This window comes from Erpetoichthys calabaricus, chromosome 1 (genome assembly GCF_900747795.2).
Source record: "Erpetoichthys calabaricus chromosome 1, fErpCal1.3, whole genome shotgun sequence".
In the NCBI taxonomy this organism is placed as follows: Eukaryota; Metazoa; Chordata; class Cladistia; order Polypteriformes; family Polypteridae; genus Erpetoichthys; species Erpetoichthys calabaricus.
This window is the reverse complement of record NC_041394.2, coordinates 55362380-55383544: the sequence shown is the minus strand read 5'-3', so window position 1 is coordinate 55383544 and position 21165 is coordinate 55362380. Positions and strand designations below refer to the sequence as shown.

At 37.1% G+C, this 21165-nt stretch overlaps 1 protein-coding gene across 3 annotated transcripts in view; it reads right to left on the bottom strand.

The window, feature by feature from the left end:
• Window positions 1-21165, bottom strand: part of elmod3 (ELMO/CED-12 domain containing 3) — a 48972-nt gene that overhangs the window by 12262 nt on the left and 15545 nt on the right. For all 3 annotated transcript variants that reach the window (XM_028799839.2, XM_028799847.2, XM_051927650.1), the window contains 5 exons: window positions 14464-14555; window positions 13704-13827; window positions 7428-7550; window positions 6782-6912; window positions 1556-1632 (listed from right to left, as the gene is read on the bottom strand). In XM_028799839.2, coding sequence (XP_028655672.2) covers window positions 1556-1632; window positions 6782-6912; window positions 7428-7550; window positions 13704-13827; window positions 14464-14555 — 547 coding nt within the window. The remainder of the gene's footprint in view (window positions 1-1555; window positions 1633-6781; window positions 6913-7427; window positions 7551-13703; window positions 13828-14463; window positions 14556-21165) is intronic.

Sequence of the window (21165 nt, the reverse complement as noted above, 5' to 3'; positions counted from 1 at the left end):
TAGTAACAGTAAATCTATACCTCAGAAAACATTGGCAGTACTGTATGTTCTTTTGACATTCCTGTTTGGTTCAGGGTTTTGGAATTAATCTTGTATGGCTGATAAATACAAAACCTCACACTGTTCCATACCATCTGAACTTGTGTGGTGCTGAGGTGTCACCAGTTCAAGGAAGGTGATACTATGAGGCATTTGAGGAACTTGTCCATGTTTGTTGGAGTTCTTAATGAAGCGTGCAATGTGGTGCATGCAGGTTGTCATCTGCTCATAACTAGACTGGTGTCAGTTGTTTCAACTCCCCAGTATACAGGAGCAAAATGTCCCTTTTACTGGGTCAGCAATGAAATCTGCAATCAGCAGCACCCTAAAATATGTTTTTTTGTTTCTCACATCCTAAGTGTAATATTTTATTTTGTTGGGAGGTTATCAGCTTACATGTGGAAACCTCAGAAAAATGCAATAACTGACTGGATGCAATTGATGCTTCAGGAAAATTAACTAGAACCATTTATGCACTGGAGATTAAGATTATCAGACTTACTGAACTATATACTGTATGCTCTTGGAGTGATTGGGTACTTTTATAATTTCTTCTTTTATGCTTTAATTAATCATATTAGCAGTTTAAATTGCCTTTCTGGACTGTGTCATGTATTTAAAAAATATATATATATATAATCCCATATAATGTTCTGACAATCTGCTTTATGAGTACACATTAGGCACTATAAAGTCGCTAAATAACCCATATCTAAACTAGAATACATAACTACCGGTATATGGAAATTCTTAGCATATAAAAAATCAAATTACATACTGTTGTGGTTTGTTTAAAGAAAGGTAATAAGCAAAGCTGATGTTTTTTTTTTTTTTAAAATTAGTAGTAGTTTACATTATGCCTCTTTTGTAGTGAGTGTTATTTTTGAACATTTTATTGTTTTAACTTGTTTAGGAACAATATAAGCTTATTTTACTTTATTATTTACTGAACAGAATTAATGGTCATGTGACAGGGACGTATAAGCAACGTCCGGTATAAATACAGAAATGACAACTGACCTTCAGTTGGATAAAACTCAAACCTTTAGTGTAGTTAGCTACTTTTGCAAGTACACCAAATGCTAGGATCTTTTTAGTTTAATTCTCTTTTTTGAGTTTGATTTTGGTTTGCCCAAGTGACTTGGTTGCTCACTATATTTCTGATCTTTTAGTTTTGACCTTTGCCTGGTCCTGACAGTATCAATATCTTAAAATAATTATTGTCTATTTCACAAATATTACAAAATGAATTTAATTATGGCTCGATAAACAATACTTTCAACAATTATACAGAGAATGCATACTAGACACAAACAGCTAAAACACATTAAGGAATATAGAAGAGCAATGTATTTATAATCATATAAATGAGCGAGCATCTGCCCTAATTTAACATTTTTCCATTCTGAACAGATGCTTTTACAATACCTCGGTTACAGTGACACACATAGTTAAAGATAAACAGAAACAAAATTCAAGCCAATATAGGGGAGACTGTTAGCAGTACAGTACTTACTTAGTAAGGACCTCTTCTCTGAGAGCATGTATGGCAATTCGAGTGACATTAATGGACATAACACAGAATGGGAAATTCTGTAATAACCAAAAAAAACAATTAAAATAAGCAGGAATACAAAAATAGGAATGTAGTTTTTTTATCACGTGGCTGGACTCATCTGTTGAATAATAACATTGAGTTACTAATTGTATTCAACAAAAATGAATTACTACTTTCTCCAGTATTACTGTATATCATCAAATTAACCTGATGAAATACTGAGTAGGGTCTTCAGTAGTTAAGAATTTTATAAACACAAATAGACAACCAGAAAAGTACTTGTAACAGCAACCCTGTAATCTTTTTAAAATTACACATACAACAACAAAGTGTTTCCACATAGCAATGAAATTCAAAATAGATCTATACAGTTAATAAATATGGTAAGCACTAAACAAACCCAGCCACAGGGAATGCACAAACCAGTGTGTTTCTTCGTGTCGGTCCCAAGACTGGATAAATGGGGAGGGTTAAGTCAGGAAGGGCATCAGGTGTAAAATTTTGCCAGATTAATATGCGGAAAACGATACAAATTTCCATACCGGATTGGTCGAGGCCCGGTTTAACAATGGCCGCCACCAGTACTGTTAGCCAACAGGGTGCTGGCGGAAATTGGGCTACTGTTGGCTGAAGAAGGAGAAGAAGAGGGGGGAGACGTGTCTGGAGGCAGAAGGAACTTTGAATTTTGGCAGTATGACTGGTAAGGGAGGAGAGTTAGCTGATATGATGGAGAGAAGGAAGGCTGATATATTGTGCATGCAAGAGACTAAATGGAAGGGGAGTAAGGCCAGGTGGATCAGAGGTGGATTCAAAGTGTTCTATCATGGTGTGGATGGGAGGAAAAATAGGGTAGGGATTATTCTAAAGGAGCAGTATGTCAAGAGCGTTTAGGAGGTGAAAAGAGTGTCAGACAGAGTAATGATTATGAACGTGGAAACTGAAGATGTGATGATGAATGTTGTCAGTGCATATGCCCCACAAATTGGGTGTTCGATGAATGAGAAAAAAGATTTCTGGAGTGAGTTGGATGAGGTGATGGACAGTGTACCCAAGGGACAGAAAGTGGTGATTGAAGCGGATTTCAAAGGATAGTGGATTTTGCAAAAAGGATGAGCATGGCTGTGGTGAATATGTATTTTAAGAAGAGGGTGGAACACAGGGTGACATACAAGAGTGGAGGAAGATGCACACAGGTAGATTATATCCTATGCAGAAGAGTCAATCTGAAGGAGATTAAAGACTGCAAAGTGGTGGCAAGGGAAAGTGTAGTTAGGCAGCACAGGATGGTGGTCTGTAGGATGATGTTGGGGATCAAGAAGAAGAGGAGGAGAGGGAGGGCAGAGCAAAGGATCAAATGGTGGAAGCTGAAAAAGGAAGACTGCAAGGTTGAGTTTAGGGAGGAGGTGAGACAGGCACTGGGTGGCAGTGAAGAGTTACCAGATAGCTGGGCAACTACAGCAGATGTAGTAAGGGTGACAACAAGAAGGTTGCTAGATGTGACATCAGGACAGAGGAAGGAGGTAAAGGAAACCTGTGGTGGAATGGGGAAGAACAGGAAAGTATACAGAGGAAGAGGATCACGAAGAAGAAATGAGAGAGAGATGCAGAAAGTAGACAAGAGTACAAGGCAAGGAGATAAGGCGTAAATTGAAGAAAGAGGTGGCAAAGGCTAAAGAAAAGGCGTATGATGAGTTGTATGAGAGGCTGGACACTAAGGAGGGAGAAAAGGACCTGTACCGATTGGCTAGATAGAGGGACCGAGCTGTGAAAGATGTGCAGCAGGTTAGGGTGATAAAGGATAAAAATGGAAACGTACTCACAAGTGAGGAGAGTGTGTTGAGCAGATGGTAAGAGTATTTTGAGAGGCTGATGAATGAAGAGAACGAGAGAGAGAGAGAAGGTTGGATGATGTGGAGATCATGAATTAGGAAGTACAACGGATTAGCAAGGAGGAAGTAAGGACAGCTATGAAAAGGATGAAAAATGGAAAGGCCGTTGGTCCACATGACATACCTGTGGAAACATGGATGTGTTTAGTAGAGATTGCAGTGGAGTTTTTAACCAGATTGTTTAATGGAATCTTGGAAAGTGAGAGGATGCCTGGGGAGTGGAGAAGAAATGTGCTGGTACTGATTTTTAAGAATAAGGGTGATGTGCAGAGCTGTAGTAACTACAGGGGGATAAAATTGTATAGCCACTGCATTAAGTTATGGGAAAGAGTAGTGAAAACTAGGTTAAGAAGTGAGGTGATTAGTGAGTATGGTTTCATGCCAAGAAAGAACACACAGATACGATATTTGCTCTGAGGATGTTGATGGAGATGTACAGAGAAGGCCAGAAGGAGTTACATTGCATCTTTGTGGACCTGGAGAAAGCATATGACAGGGAGCTTCGAGAGGAGCTGTGGTATTGCATGAGGAAGTCGGGAGTGGCAGAGAAGTACGTAAGAGTTGTACAGGATATGTACAAGGGAAGTGTGACAATGGTGAGGTCTGCGGTAGGAGTGACGGATGCGTTCAAGGTGGAGGTGGTATTACATCAGGGATCGGCATGGAGCCCTTTCTTATTTGCAATGATGATGGACAGGCTGACAGATGAGATTAGACAGGAGTCCCTGTGGACTATGATGTTTGCTGATGACATTGCAATCTGTAGCAATACTAGGGAATGGGTTGAGGAGACCCTGTAGAGGTGGAGATATGCTCTGGAGAGGAATGAAGGTCAGTAGGAACAAGACAGAATACATGTGTGTAAATGAGAGGGAGGTCAGTGGAATGGTGAGGATGCAAGGAGTATAGTTGGTGAAGGTGGATGAGTTTAAATACTTGGGATCAACAGTACAGAGTTACTGTTCAGTAAGAACAAGACAGAATACATGTGTGTAAATGAGAGGGAGGTCAGTGGAATGGTGAGGATGCAAGGAGTATAGTTGGCGAAAGTGGATGAGTTTAAATACTTGGGATCAACAGTACAGAGTTATGGGGATTGTGGAAGAGAGGTGAAAAAGAGAGTGCAGGCAGGGTGGAATGGGTGGAGAAAAGTGTCAGGAGTAGTTTGTGTCAGACGGTTATCAGCAAGAGTGAAACGGAAGGTCTATGGTGGCACGGACCATAAAGCAGGAGACAGAGCTGGAGGGAGCAGAGTTAAAGATGCTAAGATTTGCATTGGGTGTGACATGGATGGATAGGATTAGGAACAAGTACATTAGAGGGTCAGCTCAAGTTGGATGACTGGGTGACAAAGTCAGATTGCGTTGGTTTGGACATGTGAAGAGGAGAGATGCGGAGTATGTTGGGAGAAGGATATTAAGGATAGAGCTGCCAGGCAAGAGCAAAAGAGGAAGGCCTAAGAGAAGGTTTATGGATGTGGTTAGAGATGACGTGCAGGTGCTGGGTGTCACAGAGCAAGATGTAGAGGACAGGAAGATATGGAGAAAGATGATCCGCGGTGGCAACCCCTAATAGGAGCAGCCGAAAGAAGTAGAAGAGTTGGTAATGCAGAGTCATATGAAGAATCAGAAATAAACAAGAACAGAATATGAAAATTGCTATATAAAGCACATCTTAACTTGCTTTCAGACATATAATCTATGGCTGCTGTTTGAATAAAAACATTTAATGTCGATTAACTGCACAATTAAAATTTTTAATCAAAATTAATTGCATATTAATCTCAATTAATCATATTTCTTTCAAGCATATCAATATTTTACTTTAAAGCAGAAATAATTAAGTGATTAATTTCTAATACAAAACAGTTTTAATAATCACTTACCTATGCATATCATTCCTGTTAGTTTACTGAACAGTTTTGTGTAGCAGAAACAATGATAATCAAACTTCTCTCCCCGGGGGTTACAATAGTATTCGGGAAAAATATTGCGTATGATTGGAACTGCTATGGGCAGCACAGTGGCACAGTGGTAGCGCTGCTGCCTCACAGTTAGGAGACCTAGGTTCGCTTCCCAGGTTCTCCCTGCGTGGAGTTTACATGTTCTCCCTGTGTCTGCACCGGTTTCCTTCCACAGTCCAAAGACATGCAGGTTAGGTGCATTGGCGATCCTAAATTGTTCCTAGTGCGTGCTTGGTGTGTGGGTGTGTGTGTGTGCCCTGCGGTGGGCTGGCACCCTGCCTGGGGTTTGTTTCCTGCCTTGCGCCCTGTGTTGGCTGGGATTGGCTCCAGCCGGCCCCCGTGACCCTGTAGTTAGGATATAGCGGGTTGGATGGATGGAACTGCTATGCAACATACCAAAACCACTAACAATTACACAAACTATTAAAGATTAAAAACATCAAATCCTGGTTCATCTTTTCTGAACAATCAGCATTGTTATAGCTCAGATGGTGCTTAACTGCGTGATACACACAAGTCCACTCCACAACTGTTACCTGGAAAGGAGGAGTCATTAATTAGACTGAAATTGTATATAGATTAGACTGAAAAAATTCTGCTAAATACAGTATGTGCATGTCCCGTCCTGTTCTGGACGTAACTTTTTTCATTGTGTGAATGTAGAATAATGTCTTATCCATCTGCAACGTTAGTGCAACACAAAAATGAAACTCATTCAATCCGCTTGTACAACTGGTTTGATTTGAATTGTTCTCATGTTATTTTCTGCACTTTAAAGAAGCAGGTGTATATAATAAAATGATGTGTATGAATATATGGGATAAATTACATCCTTTACTGATTCAATGCGGTAGGCAGCAGTTTATGTTCCAATATGTAACAATATCATACTATAGTGGATGGGAGGCAATCTTACTGATGTGTGGGGATGAAGATCATTATCAAGAAACAAAGGAAACGATCAAGTGCTTAATAAATAATTCCTTGAAGATAAAGATGCTATATACCATACACTTTCTGAATAATAATTTAAATTGGTTTATTAAAATGATGTTTGTTTTTGCAGGATAATAAATTTACCTAAGAAAATAAGAAAGCTTACAAACAAGATGACACTATTCAGTTCATCTGGCTATTTTGGTAATTGAAAAAGTATTCCAGTAACTCAAGCAGTCATAAGGTAGGATATCCACTTTAAACTACAAGACTGTCTTAAACTACCACAAGAAGTTAAGAAGTGTTCTCTGGTTTCTCTATAGATAACTTTCCTCATTTTATGCTAATTCCTTTAAGTGTGTGCTTGCCCAGTTATAAAACAAAGGTTTACTAGACCTGCACGGGGTGCTGGGAAAGTTTATATATTTCTCGAGCAAGAGGTAGCATCTGGGGGTCCATCACTAAGTAAAGTGTGTTCATGAGTCCAAGGAAACCTGTCCCACGCAGATCTGTTCCTGGGTCCGTACCTGAAGAGAAAGGTTCCATTACTGTTTATAGTCATATCAATTTCCCAATGAGGGTATAACAATCAATCAATCAATCAATAAATAAATAAAATATTCCTGAGCCATATAATAGTAACATAGAAACACAGAGTAACACAAAATTTAACTGAAAGTGATTGTTCATTAAATTTGTGTATAAGACTGAATAAAAAATAAATAAATAATGAATGCTTATTAGAATGAAAACAAATCTTAGTCATATAATACCTAATTGCTAATAATTTTTACATTATAAATCTCCTCTACCAAAATGTATTTATAATCTAGACATCAGGATACAGGAATGGAAATCTCTTATATAATTTGGATAAGCAGGTATGGAAGTTCAAGATTTTAGTAAACAAAGAAGTAATAATAAGTGCAGTGTAAACACGTTTTGTGGGTTGTTAATAAGTAAGTGATAAGAAGGAGGTGTACTTGTGTATTCTGCTTCTCGTACAATGATAACTAGTGCCAGTTGTCAAAGGAACTCTTACCTTGAAAACCCAATTGCTCCCAATGTGTTCCATACCGGGGACAGTCAAACCTGGCTCCTGTCAGCTTTTTATAGATTGTTTGCAGTACTCTGATATGAATTTTTTGATTGTTGTCCAGAGAGCCTAGATTAAACAAAAAGAGACATGGGGAGGAAAGTCGGCAATTACATAAAACTAAATGGCAGAAAAAAAAAAAAAAAAAAAAAGCGGGTTTGGGTGAACATTTTACACAATTTTAATAAAATCCTGACAGTTTTATAATGGCAAACTCACATACTAATAAATTGTCTTATTCTCTAATCTGTAACATTTGTATAATATTTTTAAAAAAGAAGAACTGGATTACACTTAAATTATAAACTACAAAATTTGAATAGTGACACCAGAAATAAAATTTTTTATACCCATTTATCTATTTTTAAATCTGCTTAACCCAATTTAAGATCCAACGAGCCAGAATCTATCCTGGAAGAATGGCGTGCAAGGAAGGAACCAGTACCAGTCCATTTAAATTGTATACTCCTGCATACACAAGGACTTTATCATATCTGTCCAGTGTAGAGCCTCAAATTAACTTAACACACGCAAATATGTATTGGTCAGTAGCAATTTTCACCTTGTGGGGACAGGATTAATGATATGAATAATTTGATATAAAGAACTTGAAAACATTAAGATATGGAAAAAAAAACACAAAATTAATCAAGACACCATTGATAGCAGTAAAATATTTAAGTCTAACATGCCTAAAAGTAAATAAAAAAAAAAAAAGATTTATTTGATTAGTAATGAACTTATTAACATAACTTGGTGTCAACAGACAACTTGAAAAAAATGCCACATAATTAGACTTTTAGACCTCACTGCTGCATTTAATCCACTCTCACTCATTTCACATGTATTAAAAAATCTTAAATGGAGATAGATGTCATTAAAGGACAGTGTGAATATAGACACTAGGCATATTTGGTGTAAAGCAGCTTAATAATGTTTGTAAAGTATAAATGATACCAACTGAAAGAGAAAGGAGACAGGCAACTCATCTTGAAGATATGAGAAGAGGTGAAAACCAGCAATATTCTATACTTTTGCAACCACATGTGCATTAAATAATTGTAAGCTAAATTTTTCAGCAACTGTTAATTTTTGCACTACGAAATTTATTACAGCTTTGCACTTTGTTCTGAAGGAGCAATGACTGGACAACAAGCATTTTTTTTAAATTCTTGTAGTTTGTTACTACCATCAACACATTTAAACATTGGTTATAAAAACAGTGACAAGCATGCATGTAAATCTGTTCGTTTATTTAAAATTCTTGATGTTAAGTGCTTTGAGCATGGGAAAGGTGCTATATAAATAAAATGAATTATTATTACTTTTTGTCGGCAATCTTTCCACTTTTTCACAAGCAACCTGTTTTAATCAGTAGGTTACCACAAGTATGCATTAATAATTCATCAAAATTCTTTTTTTTTTAAATTTTACTGATTTTATTGTAATCATTCCATACAAATAGATCAATTTTTACAAAAAAAAAATAGGACTGAAAACAAATCAACCCCCACCCCTGAGAAAGAGAGCATGGCCAACAGACTAAAACTTAAAAATAAATAAATTGAAGAGTTTAATAGGCAGATACAGATAAATGGAGAAGAAAAAGAAATGGGGAGAGAATCTACTTCCTCAGTGCTTTAAGAGCTTATTCTAAAATATTATTGATTAGATCCTGCCAGGTTTTGAAAAAGTTCTGCACAGATCCTCTAAGTGAGAATTAGATTTTTTCCAATTTCAAATAATATAAAACATCGGTTTCCCACTGACTTAAAAGAGGAGAGTTAGGATTCTTCCAGTTTAGCAAAATAAGTCTGCGTGCCAATAGTGTAGTGAAGGCAATCACAGTTTGTTTGTCCTTCTCCACTTTAAGCCCATCTGGAAGAACACCAAACAAGCTGTTAGTGCATTAGAAGGGATTGCGACACCAAGGCTGTCTGAAAGGCACTTAAAAATTTTTGCCCAGAATGATGTTAATTTGGCGCTGGCCCAAAGCATTTGACCCACTGAGGCTGGAGCTTGATTGCAGCGTTCACAGGTTGGATCTTGCCCTGGAAACATTTTGGACAATTTCAAGTGAGACAGATGTGCTCGATATAAAATTTTGAGCTGAATAATTGTATGCTTTGTGTATATGGAGCGCGAATGAATTCTCTGCATTGCTACCTTCCACTCCTTTTATAGTAATGATGTATTGATTTAAAAATGAGTTGTTCAGTTTTTTTGGTTGTTAAGAGGTTGAGCTCTGAATGCAGAGCCTGTCTTTTCCTATGAAGAGTTTCACTTGGACACCTGGCATGTTCTTGATCTATTCTAGTAATTTCGGTGGTTAGCTCTGATACCTTCTTGGTTTCTAATTTATTTCTGTGGGAAAGATATGAAATAATCTGTCCTCTTAAGAAGGCCTTTAGAGTTTCCCCAGAGTATTCCCGCAGAGACCTCTGAGGATGTATTTGTCTCTAGGAAGAAACTGATTTGTTTTGATATAAATTCTGTAGTTCTCAACTGCTAAAAAAAAGCGGGTTAAGACGCCATCTGCGAGATGTGTATGTGGGGCATAATGATTTCAGCTACAAGATCAGAGAGGTATGGTCAGAAATAACAATAGCGTCATACTTGCAAGATTTAATTGCAGGCAAGAAATTATTATCTATAAAGAAATAATCCGTTCTTGAGTAGCAATGATGTACTGGTGAGTAGAAGGAATATGTTCTTGAGTTTGGGTTTAGAAACCTCCAGGGGTCTGATAAGTTGTGGTCAGTTAAAAACTGTAATTGTCTTAGCAGTGTTAGATGTCATCCCCCCTGTGACAGGAGACCTATATAGGAGTGGATTTAAAACACAATTGAAGTCCCCAGCCATTATAATTTTATGAGTGTTCACATTGGGAATAGATGCAAATACATTTTGCATGAATTCCCTATCATCGACATTGGGTGCATAAACATTTATCAAAATAACTTTACAGTTAAATAAGTTGCCCATGACAATCACATATCTCCCTTCAGGATCAGATACTACATCTGATGCTACAAATGAGACTGTTCTATGTATAAGAATTCCCAAACCTTAAGTTTTCTTTGTAAAGCTGGAATGGAACATTTGTCCAGACCAGTCTTTTTGCAGCCGGAACTGATCTTTGCTTAATAAGTGGGTCTCCTGTAAAAATACTATTTTTGCGTTTAGACCTGTTAGGTGAGAGAATACTTTTTTTCTCTTTAATTCATGATTCAGGCCTTTAACATTCCAGCTCACAAAGTTAACTGTCCCATCATGGAGACATTGATTCTGAATTTTTGATGTCATTTTGTAGTCTTAACTGAAAGTGAGACAGCTTTACCCTTAATTTACAATTTTCCCACAAGTTATTGCCATGAAGCCTACTGTTACGTTGGAAGTTATAATTATAAGGATTTAAAGGATAGATTAGATATAGCTTGCTCTCTTTCTCTACCCCCCTTATCCCCCCACCCCCCCATTTTGCCTTCCCACGTGAGGCTGGACCCCCACTTCACAAAGTCCCAGTCCTCTGACATACCTAGAGAGAAAAATTCTTTTGCAAAAGGCTCTGTGCAACAAGCAAATTAACTTCTGCTAAAAATGCTGTTTCAGACATAGGAGGCAAAGAGATAAAATGGAAGAAAACTCTGCACTGCAGAACACTTCATAAGTGGCATTCAGGATAACTCGCACATGGCTTTTCCAGGGGCCTGCTTTTCTAATTAAGTAAGGGCAGCAAGATGTTCAGCCTGTCTGCACCAACATACATATGTTAATACTTTTTAATGCTAAAACTAGGATTTTTCTGAACCGTACGGACTGTGCATTTGCAATAACAACTGCACCAGAAATTGTGTTTCTTTTCAAAGAAGCCAACTTACCAACAGCAGCATCAGCTTCCCTGCGAGTGGACTGCTGTGCCACAAACTTTCTATTAGTATTGATAAACAATGTCGACTGCACTGGATGAATAAAATGAATCTTACAGAGTCAATCTGCTCAGTTATTGAATGTGATTTATTTACAATTTAATAGTTGGGGTACATGAAGAAAAAAAAATAAAGCCCACCTGTGCTTATACTGTATAAGATGTTATTAGTGATCAATTCTGAAAGCTGCTGATATGTAGATTTCTTTAGGATCCACAAGGTGACATTGAATGAATTACAGGTTGCCAGCCCGGGTGTAAATATCTAGTGGAAGGTGAAAATGCAACTCTGCTTGAAATATAACTGGCAAGTGTTTTTAACAGACTAATCTATAGTACTCAGCTAGTCTATCTACAGAAATTACTTAAGTGCCAAGTGAATTTAGCAGACAATTTACCTGTTGTGTCTGAAAATATACTGTTGTTTTAACTAACTTTTGTCCCAACTATAGGCACTAACAGGAATTTCTCAAATTAATCAGCTTCTTAACACTAAAAGGACTTTTGTCGAAAAGCTAAGTATAAGTGAGTTACTTAATGGCAAGGTTCTGTTTACTGTGGTGTATTTCCCATGTGCTTCCTCTTCAGGTGTTCATGCATTGAGGTACTGCTGTTATACAATACCATCTTTTTTTTTACTTGATTAACAAACAATCATTTTCTTAGATTTTCGGGTGAAAAGCTTTCTTGTGAGTTTCTAAACTTGTCAGTCCATTAAACAAAGGTCTACTTCTCATTTTTACATTATCATCAATGGAGGAGGGGGTAAAGAAAGTTTTGCCATCTTATCAAATCAAAAGTTATGACAAAGAAAGGCAAGTTCTTAGTGGAGTTTGAAATATCAGTGTTCCCTATTGGGTTAGGTGACCATTTTAACCAGACGATTTAAGTCTTATTCTAGTTCTACAGATGCATTTCATAACCCATTTTGACAGGGAAAGATTTGTCTTTGTGTGTTACAGTATGTAAACTGGACTTAAATGTTATTTATTATGACCACATGCAATAATATTGTCACAGTCAAGGAGTGTGCAGGAGCTGGGTTAGAAGAGAACCAGCCTTATGTCACACGTTGGAAGTATGGCCTTGCAACAGTTAGAAGCTATTTCAGCATGTGGATAATATAGCTGGTTAATAATCTTAAGACCACTGGTTAACAACTGGCTTGCAGCAGGCAGTTCTGTTCTATGAACTCCTCAGAGCAAAATTCCTAAGCAGAAACAACTATCTATATGATAGAAAATTCCATTTGTTTTATTTCAAAAAGAGGTTTGGAAGGGTGTGGTTATGCTTGTATGCAGGGTATATTTGGGGGAATACAGTAGTGAGCCACACCATTATACTTTCCATCCTATATGCAATCACTTTCAATGATGTTAAATATTTCCTAATAGTGAAACTGCAAAATGCTAAGATGCCAAAACATTAGAACTCCAGACAGCGGAAAAATTTAAAGTAAAAACTATTACAGAGACAAAATGAGATCAATATATTTAGTTCCTGCCCTTGTCATATTAGTGTTAGGGGATCAGAAGTAGCCTATTAGCATACATACACTTCTGGCACATTCGCACTATAATAAGGTGCTACAGCTCAACAAATAATGCAGAGCAGATCTACAGTATCTGGCACTGGTAATGAGTCTTAGTATAGTCACCCCTCCAGTTTTGCAGTTTTGGTTATTTGCAAATTGGCCTTGAACAATTAATACAATTGGAATAATTTAGGAGCTTACTAAAGGATCACAGATGACGTGTAAGCTGAAAAATATTTAAAAAAAAAACAAAACACTGAAAATGATTTGTATCACGTAAAATGATATATTACACAAAAATTAACCAGTGTAGAGCTCTATCCATCCTTCTCGGCTCTGGCCTTACTTCAGCGCTTGCTTCTTGATATCATTCCTCCTTTCTATCTGTGCAGCCAACCTCAGCTGACTCACGAAACTGCTAAATGGCAATCAACTCATTGCAACAAGTGTATGTGTGTTCTAGCATCAGTTAACCAGCAAGGTAAGTTAAAAAAAAAAAAACATATTTGCAGGGGTCTTCTGCCCCTAACCCTCAGGTATGTAAAAGGGTTAACTGTACATTAATTTCACAAAGTCCAAATCACTATTTTTCAAACATTCTATTTCAATTAAACAGATATTACGTCTTCTCTAGAGTATATTAATACTGTTTAGAGAAAGACCAAGAGCTCAGACTGAAATAATGAATGACTAAACAATATACTCTATGTCACAATCTACTTTGTTTTTGTATCTGTAAAAGGTAAACATTGTTTCTTACACTGTGCAATGGTGAACACCAGATCTCTTTCTTCTTGAAGTTCACGATGCAGGCGTGGTGGTCCAAACAGGAAGTGTGCCACAGCTGCCAGGCCTCGCCTTCTCAAGGTAGGCTGGATATTCCCCTAAAAAGAATACACAGAATATAGAAATCTAGAGCAACATATCAAGAAAATAAACCTTTAATGAGGTAATAGCTATCCTGATTGAACGGTTAAATAATGATTAATAAAATATTAAATCAGATATTACCAAGGCACCTTGTGTTAAAGTAATGCTACAAAGAGGCCAAGCTCCCTCTTTGTGGCCATTATAACAGATGGCAATGCAGTATGGACTTCAAGTAGGAGTATAATTCTAAATGGCCTAATGCAGTTGCAGAAAATAATTAAATGACCTTACCTAACAATTTCTGTAATTCACCAATGTTTTAAATATTTTAATTAGACAATGTTATTTTAGAAGAATTAAGTGGATAGAACTGGTGAGCTTTGTTGGGCTTAATGGCTTGTTCTCATCTAGACTGTTCTAAAGTTGAACACAATTATCAGAAATCAATTAGATATAATGCATTGGAATAAACAAAATCTAACTGGAAAATATCAGTAACCCATATTTTTGCATGGGTATTGCACTAGAGGTTTTCCTTTGTTCATACTCCAAATGGTTTTGTGACACCTTTGCTGGTAGAAAAAGATTTTGACTGCAGAAGCTTGCCTGCATATTATATTTATATTTAAATTATTTACACTATGTCCCACCTTTATATCAGATAGGTCTGTAGTTTGGAAGTGTTGCAGTGCCTCATTGAATGAGATCAGAGAGGAGCAGCTACCGGAGTGATCTGAAATAACTAAAGAATAAATACATTGAAGAATGTACATCTTTAGGCAGTGATCACTAATCAAACATTTATACAATGCTACTCTTCAAATACACATAACTTAAAATAAGCTCTAAATAATGATGCATAACAATTTAAGAACATAGCTTAAATAAATCATAAAGAACCTGTTGTTTTCATCCCACATTCCAAAGAAGACTACGTTTGGTTGTACTAGTGATATTAAATTGTCCCATTGTGAGCGAATTTGCATTGTGAAGGACTAATGCCCTGTCAAGGACTGGTTTCTGCCTTGATTCCTCCCCTTGGTGCTGGACTAGATAAGTAGACTAGAAAATAGATAGATACATTCACATATTTTTTAAACAATGAAAAGTTATTTAGAACCATTTTTCAAGTGGTAATGAACAGTTGATTTCCAACCAACTTTTTAAAAAAGTCATGGCAGAAAAATGTTTTGCACCAATCACGTCTGATATGCTAAAATACATTTTAAAAAATATTGCTTACATTTTACTGTCTTTCTATTCATCTACATCTGACATCCTTACAACCTTGGCAAGATATATCAGCAACTAATAAACTGTGTACATTTAATAACAGATAGTTCTCAAAAATTTAATTGCATGATTTGTTGTTTTTAAAAAAACATTTTTAATCTCTGTAATTAAATCATACCTAGAGGGCATTCAACTGAGCACAGTTTTTTAAAGAAATAAGTGTAGGCTAAATTAAGCAAATTGTTTAATCTCAGCTAAGAAGACAATACAAAATTTGCCTTGACATTTCTTGATTTTCCTTCCCAGCCATCAGTCTAACTTTAAACATCAATTACCTTCTCTTGATGCCTTAAAAATACTTATTAGTTGCAGCAACTAATGCAAATGTTTTCCTTTACAGTTGCAAACCAACAACCGAGGATCACGTGCAAAGAAAATTAGAAGGTCAAAAGTAACATTCGACTTTAACCACAGAGCTTGAAAATATGAATTACTATACAACACAAATTTAAAATGCATAAATAATTAACACAAAAAAACTGCAAATAATAACTGAATATTTCACTAATACAAAAAAATCAAATTAAAAAAAAATTTACTTGTATTTAATTCCCATACCTCACAAAAAATCTGTCCGTTGCTTACAGTATTTTCACCTTCAGCTGTAGAACATTTCAGAAGCCATATGAGCAGCATAGAAATTAACTGAGGTTTAATGGATAATCACTGTCAGGCTGCCTTAGAGACTTTGCTGCTATGCTGTTTCAAACAAAAACTAGAGTACAGTTATGAGGTGAATCTTTTGATTATTTTCCAGATTTTTTAACTTTTCTTTTTAATAAACAGTTCACGACAGTTAGAAAATGACATATACTTTTCTGACCACTGCTTGTTTAAATATATACATATACTACCAGTACACATAGGAGAAAAGTAACTTTTTGGAATTGGTTTTCCATTGCAATGCTATAGCGATGTGGTGCTGATGGTATAGGACTATGGCCTTCTACTTGCGCTGAAATCTCACACCAGTCTCTATGCAATGTTTGCATAATTACTTTACGTCTAAAAGTTGCACATTTCAGATTGAATTGTGCTTCCAATGTGGACATTAATGAATAAGTATGGACGAGTGCATGTGTGTAAGATGGTATGCCTGCCTTCTTCCTTCCCATCCAGAGATAGCTTGTGGCCACTGATATCAAAATGAACGCTGTCTCCATGTGAAGGACAACACTAGCTTGAAAATAGATGGCTGAAGCCAGTCCTACTGGAATTATTCAAAATGTGCATATAAAACTGCAGACCACAGTATTTCTCTTTTCCAATACAAGATATGTTATGATGCACTGTTATATAGTGTGAATGACAAGCAGTATATAAAATGAGTTTTTTTTTTAATGTTTTTTTTAACCATTTGGTGCTACAAAAGAAAACCCTTTAAACTGTTTAACAGCCAGCTCCATTAGACCGACCTAATAATATATCAGTTATATAGCTGTAACAGACATGGAGCGATAGGATGGCGTGGTAGGTAGCACTCCTACCTATTGATCTTGCATCCTGATTTTGAATCCCACAGGTAGACATCGATGTTGAGTTTGCACCCTCTACCTGTGTTTATGGAGGTTTTCCTCCCACATTCCCAAAGACGCTCAGGTTAGGTTAACTAGTGATTCTGTAGTGGTTCTTGTGTGAGCATGGGTGCTTGACCGAGTAGACCCTGTAATGGGCTGATGCTCTGTCCAGGGCTTTTTCCCTCCTTGTGCTCAGTATCACAAGGACAGGCTCTGCCTAAACATGACCCTGAATTGGATTGATCAGGTTTGAAAATGAGAAGGAGCAGACATACAAAGTCTACTGATGAAATGTGCCCTTATAAATATTATAAACAATAATGGGGTTGGGTGGGTACCTGTGAGTAAGGAACTTTATTTTATTTTTGATGTTGCACTTTTCTCATTTGGTTGTTCTCTTTTCTTAATTAATAATAAAAATATTTAAATGTTTTTTACTAATTTTATTGCATATGTAGCAGTGCTAAACAAATGAAAATTTCTGTTTTGGCAGGTATTTGAAAGAAAACATCACTACCACTTTATCAACAGTTGCATATTATAACATATCAAACCAACTTAACACAGGTCAGGATGACATTGCCAGATTATATACCAGGAGCAATGCACAGAAGGCATGAAGAAGATTCGGATAGGGCATCTATCCATTGCAGGGCCTACTAAAAAGTACATTCAGCACTCACATAAGGTCTATTTAGAGATGACAACTGATGTAATCTTTATGTTAGTGCTGGACGGTATGACCAAAATGCTATACCACGGTATTTTTCAAAATTATACCGGTTTCATGGTATTCAACGGTATTTTTTTCCCATGCATGAGTGGATGGTAACCACATTTTCCACTGCAATTACTGCAGCAGACTGGCTAAGAATAACCTATTCCACTGTCATGAGAATTGTACATTGTATAAAAAAACATTTTAATGTGCACACAAGTATAAATACAGGTTTGCATGGCCCCATAAAGTGATAGTTTTCAAGGGGGTGGCAGTAATGAAGAGAAGGAATCACATTGCATGACAGTTGCTGTCAAAATATGGAACCTTTTTATTGAACAAATTTTGCAAACAACTTAAACTAAAATTTTGACATCATATTTTCAACCATCCAAAGAGGCATTTAGCCTTAGTAAAATATCCAGAGGTGCTTGTCAAAAGTTGTATTGCACTGAACATGTCTTAGAAAAGGAATAAATAGTAAATATTTTTTGTAAACCAACTACACTTTCTGTTAATGTTAACAATCTCTGTCCACTGACACGTTAAAGTTACTTTTTAAACAGCTTTACCATCATTAAACTGCATAATATCTAAACTAATAAATAATAACAATAAAATACATAACAGTGCAACTTCCAGTAATGATACTATTACTTCAAGGTTTCAAGCCCAGGTACATTACACAGTATTCACCAAATAAAAATAAAATAAAATAAAACAAGTGCAACTTGGTGATGACATCTTTACTAATTGAACCATCATTTAGGCAAACTGCATTAATATGGACCTTGTTTCAAGCTAAGCTATATACATAAATAATAAAACTGCAACTTGCATTTATAATGCTATTTGTAGTATAGCCCTACAGAAGCGTATTAGGGCCACGGGGAAGAAAAAAAAAAATACAGATACAGTGAAGAAAAAAAAAACTATATGTCGAGAATACTGTAAACTCGACATGTTGACTTTATTCTCGACATTTTCACTTTAATCTCAATGCTTATGTTGAGATTAAAGTCGACATTTCCACTTTATTCTCATAGTTTATTTTGTCATTAAAGTAGAAAGTCATAAACTAAACTTCATCCTAAAATCAATGTTTAATTTGCTAGATTTTCTCAAACCCCATCATAAGTTAATATAGCAAATTAAAAGCTTTGTGTTAAGTGTTCCCCGACCCAGTTGTTAATCGATACGTGCTTCTTAAACTAACTTCCTCCTGTACTAAGAGGAGACGCAGGTAGCAATTGCTGCACAGAATACATTCACTTCATGATATTCCTGCTCTCTGAAAATTTAGAATGCTAAGATAAATACTTGATATCATTTTCATGATGAAATGCACTAAAGCAGGTATTAAACATGCACGGTAGTGAGGCGGTAGTGCTGCTCCCTCACAGTAAGGGGTCCCCAGGTGTACATTCAATGTAGAGAACTTTATGGCAGGTGTGACAAGGCTCCAAAAAACTGGATGTATGAATGGGTATTGCACAGGTTTAACTTAAATATTGTGTACATGTTGGGTTCGTGATCTGGTGGTCGGAGACACGAACACAGAATTCAATGGATGTTCTTCTGAGCGGGCTTTCTTTATTGCATGTGCGCGGTCTCTGTCTAATGTACCAAACCCCCAGTTCCTATCCTTCCTTTTTCTTTCTCCACATAACCAATCACCACACAATAAACGTCTTTGTGAAATTAAAACTAGTTATAAACTTAGACCACGAAGTGTTCAGAACTTTAAAAAAAATCTTTGTTATACATGTTTAATTATGCCATCCATTCAGGGTTGCACCTATCCCAGCAATCATCGTGTGTGAGGCAGGAGCAAATCCTGAACGGGGCGCCAGCACATCATAGGGTGAATATGAGCAATACATACACTAGCAGGGTCAATATAGCATAACAAAACCCCACATCCTACATGACTCTGAAAGGAAACCGAAGCACGCCGAGTAAACCTACCTGAAAAACATGCAAATTCAAGGCAGAGAACACCCGGGACCCCCTTGCTGCGAGGCAGCAGTGCAACCCCCATGCCACCGTGCCCCCACATGATTAATACATGCTTTAATGCATTTCATCATGAAAATGATATCATGTAATTTATCTTAGCATTCTAAATGTTCAAGGAGCAGGAATAGCATGAAATTAATGTATTCTGTGTGGTGATCACTGCCTGCGCCTCCTCTTAGTGCAAGAGGAAATCAGTTTAAGAAGCACGTAGCGATTAACATGGCTCAGGGAACGCTTAATACAAAGCATTTAATGTGCTACATAACTTATGAGGGGGTTTGAGAAAATCTAGTACATTAAATATTCATTTTAAGATGATGTTTAGTTTACAATGTTCTACTTTAATGACAAATTACAAGAATAAAGTGAACATGTCAACTTTAATCTCGACATAAACATGTCGTCACACTATTACACAGTACCCAGGTACATTACACAGTATTGAAAAAAAAACAAACAAAAAAAACAAGTACAACTTGGCTTGCAGTATTATCCAGTAGTACAGAAACAGTATTCACACATTTGAACATAATGGCCCATATCTGACTTTTTAAAATCAATGTATCTCCAGACAACAGACACAGCTCGTTTTTTTCGACAAAAGTTCTTCTGTGTCATCATGTTCAACTTTATCGTCTGCTACAGCTTCAGTTTCAAAATGTTCTCTGTCCATTTTCACCATTCAATACCTCCACTAACGCACGTATTCTGTTGTGTGTGTGTTTAGCGGTGCAGCAGTGAAAAAGGTCCCCCCCTTAAACAGTTTCCTGTTGCGCCACGATCCGAACGTTGTTTAGGCTATTTAAACCAGTGTTGCGGTATAAGAAAAATCCATATCATAACAAAAATAAAAAACGGTTCTTGGTATGAACCACTATACTGTCCAGCACTGCTTCATGTCTTACGAGATATGAAAAGAAAACAACAATCTTGAGGAAATGCTACACTTAAAATGTATAAACTCCACATGAACAAAAAACAGGCACTATATTTGAACTCAGATACTAATCTGTGAGACAGCATATGCAATAGACTTTATACTGAAACATTCATGTCACTGGCTGTGTAAGAACAAGCTCCTCTTGTCAAACACTTCATAACTAAGTTAGACCAAACATCCATATTACTAACCGAGAAGAATGCTAAACCGGATGATGGACGCAGGCACATCCGGCAATGGGCCGTAGCTGCAAAAAGACGTACTGCGCAGGCGCAAAAAGAGTCCGCGAGAGTCGGCTGAGGAGCCGAGAAAGGCGGACAAAAGAGGACGAGAGAGGCGGATGAGGGGCCGCGAGAGGCGGACAAGACCACAGAAAAAAGGAGTGAGCACACGAAAAATGGAGAAATGAGGCGCAAAGAGCAACGAAAAAAGGAAAAGGCACATAAAAAAGTATTCAAACGCAAGCAAAGCACGAAACACATTGCACACGAAACTAGACCCAAAAAAAAAAAAAAAAAAAAAAAAAGAGGCTCGCGCACAACAGCAAGGCACCCCCCCCCCTACAGGCACCGGACGGGTGACACACACCAAGAGGGGGATTCAACAAGCCCATGGAACACAAAAAAAAGAACACAAAACCACCCCACAGACCCTACAAGCAACGGACGGGACACACACAAAGAGGGGGATTCAAACAAGACACAGGAACACAAAAAGAAAGAACACGCTCGCGCAACAACAATCCTCACCCCCCCCCCCCCCCCCCCCCACACACACATCCATAAGAAGTGACACCCAAAGCCACATATTCTAAATTGAACGTCATCACCTTCACACTAGACAGCATAGGTGTCAGCATTGGTGG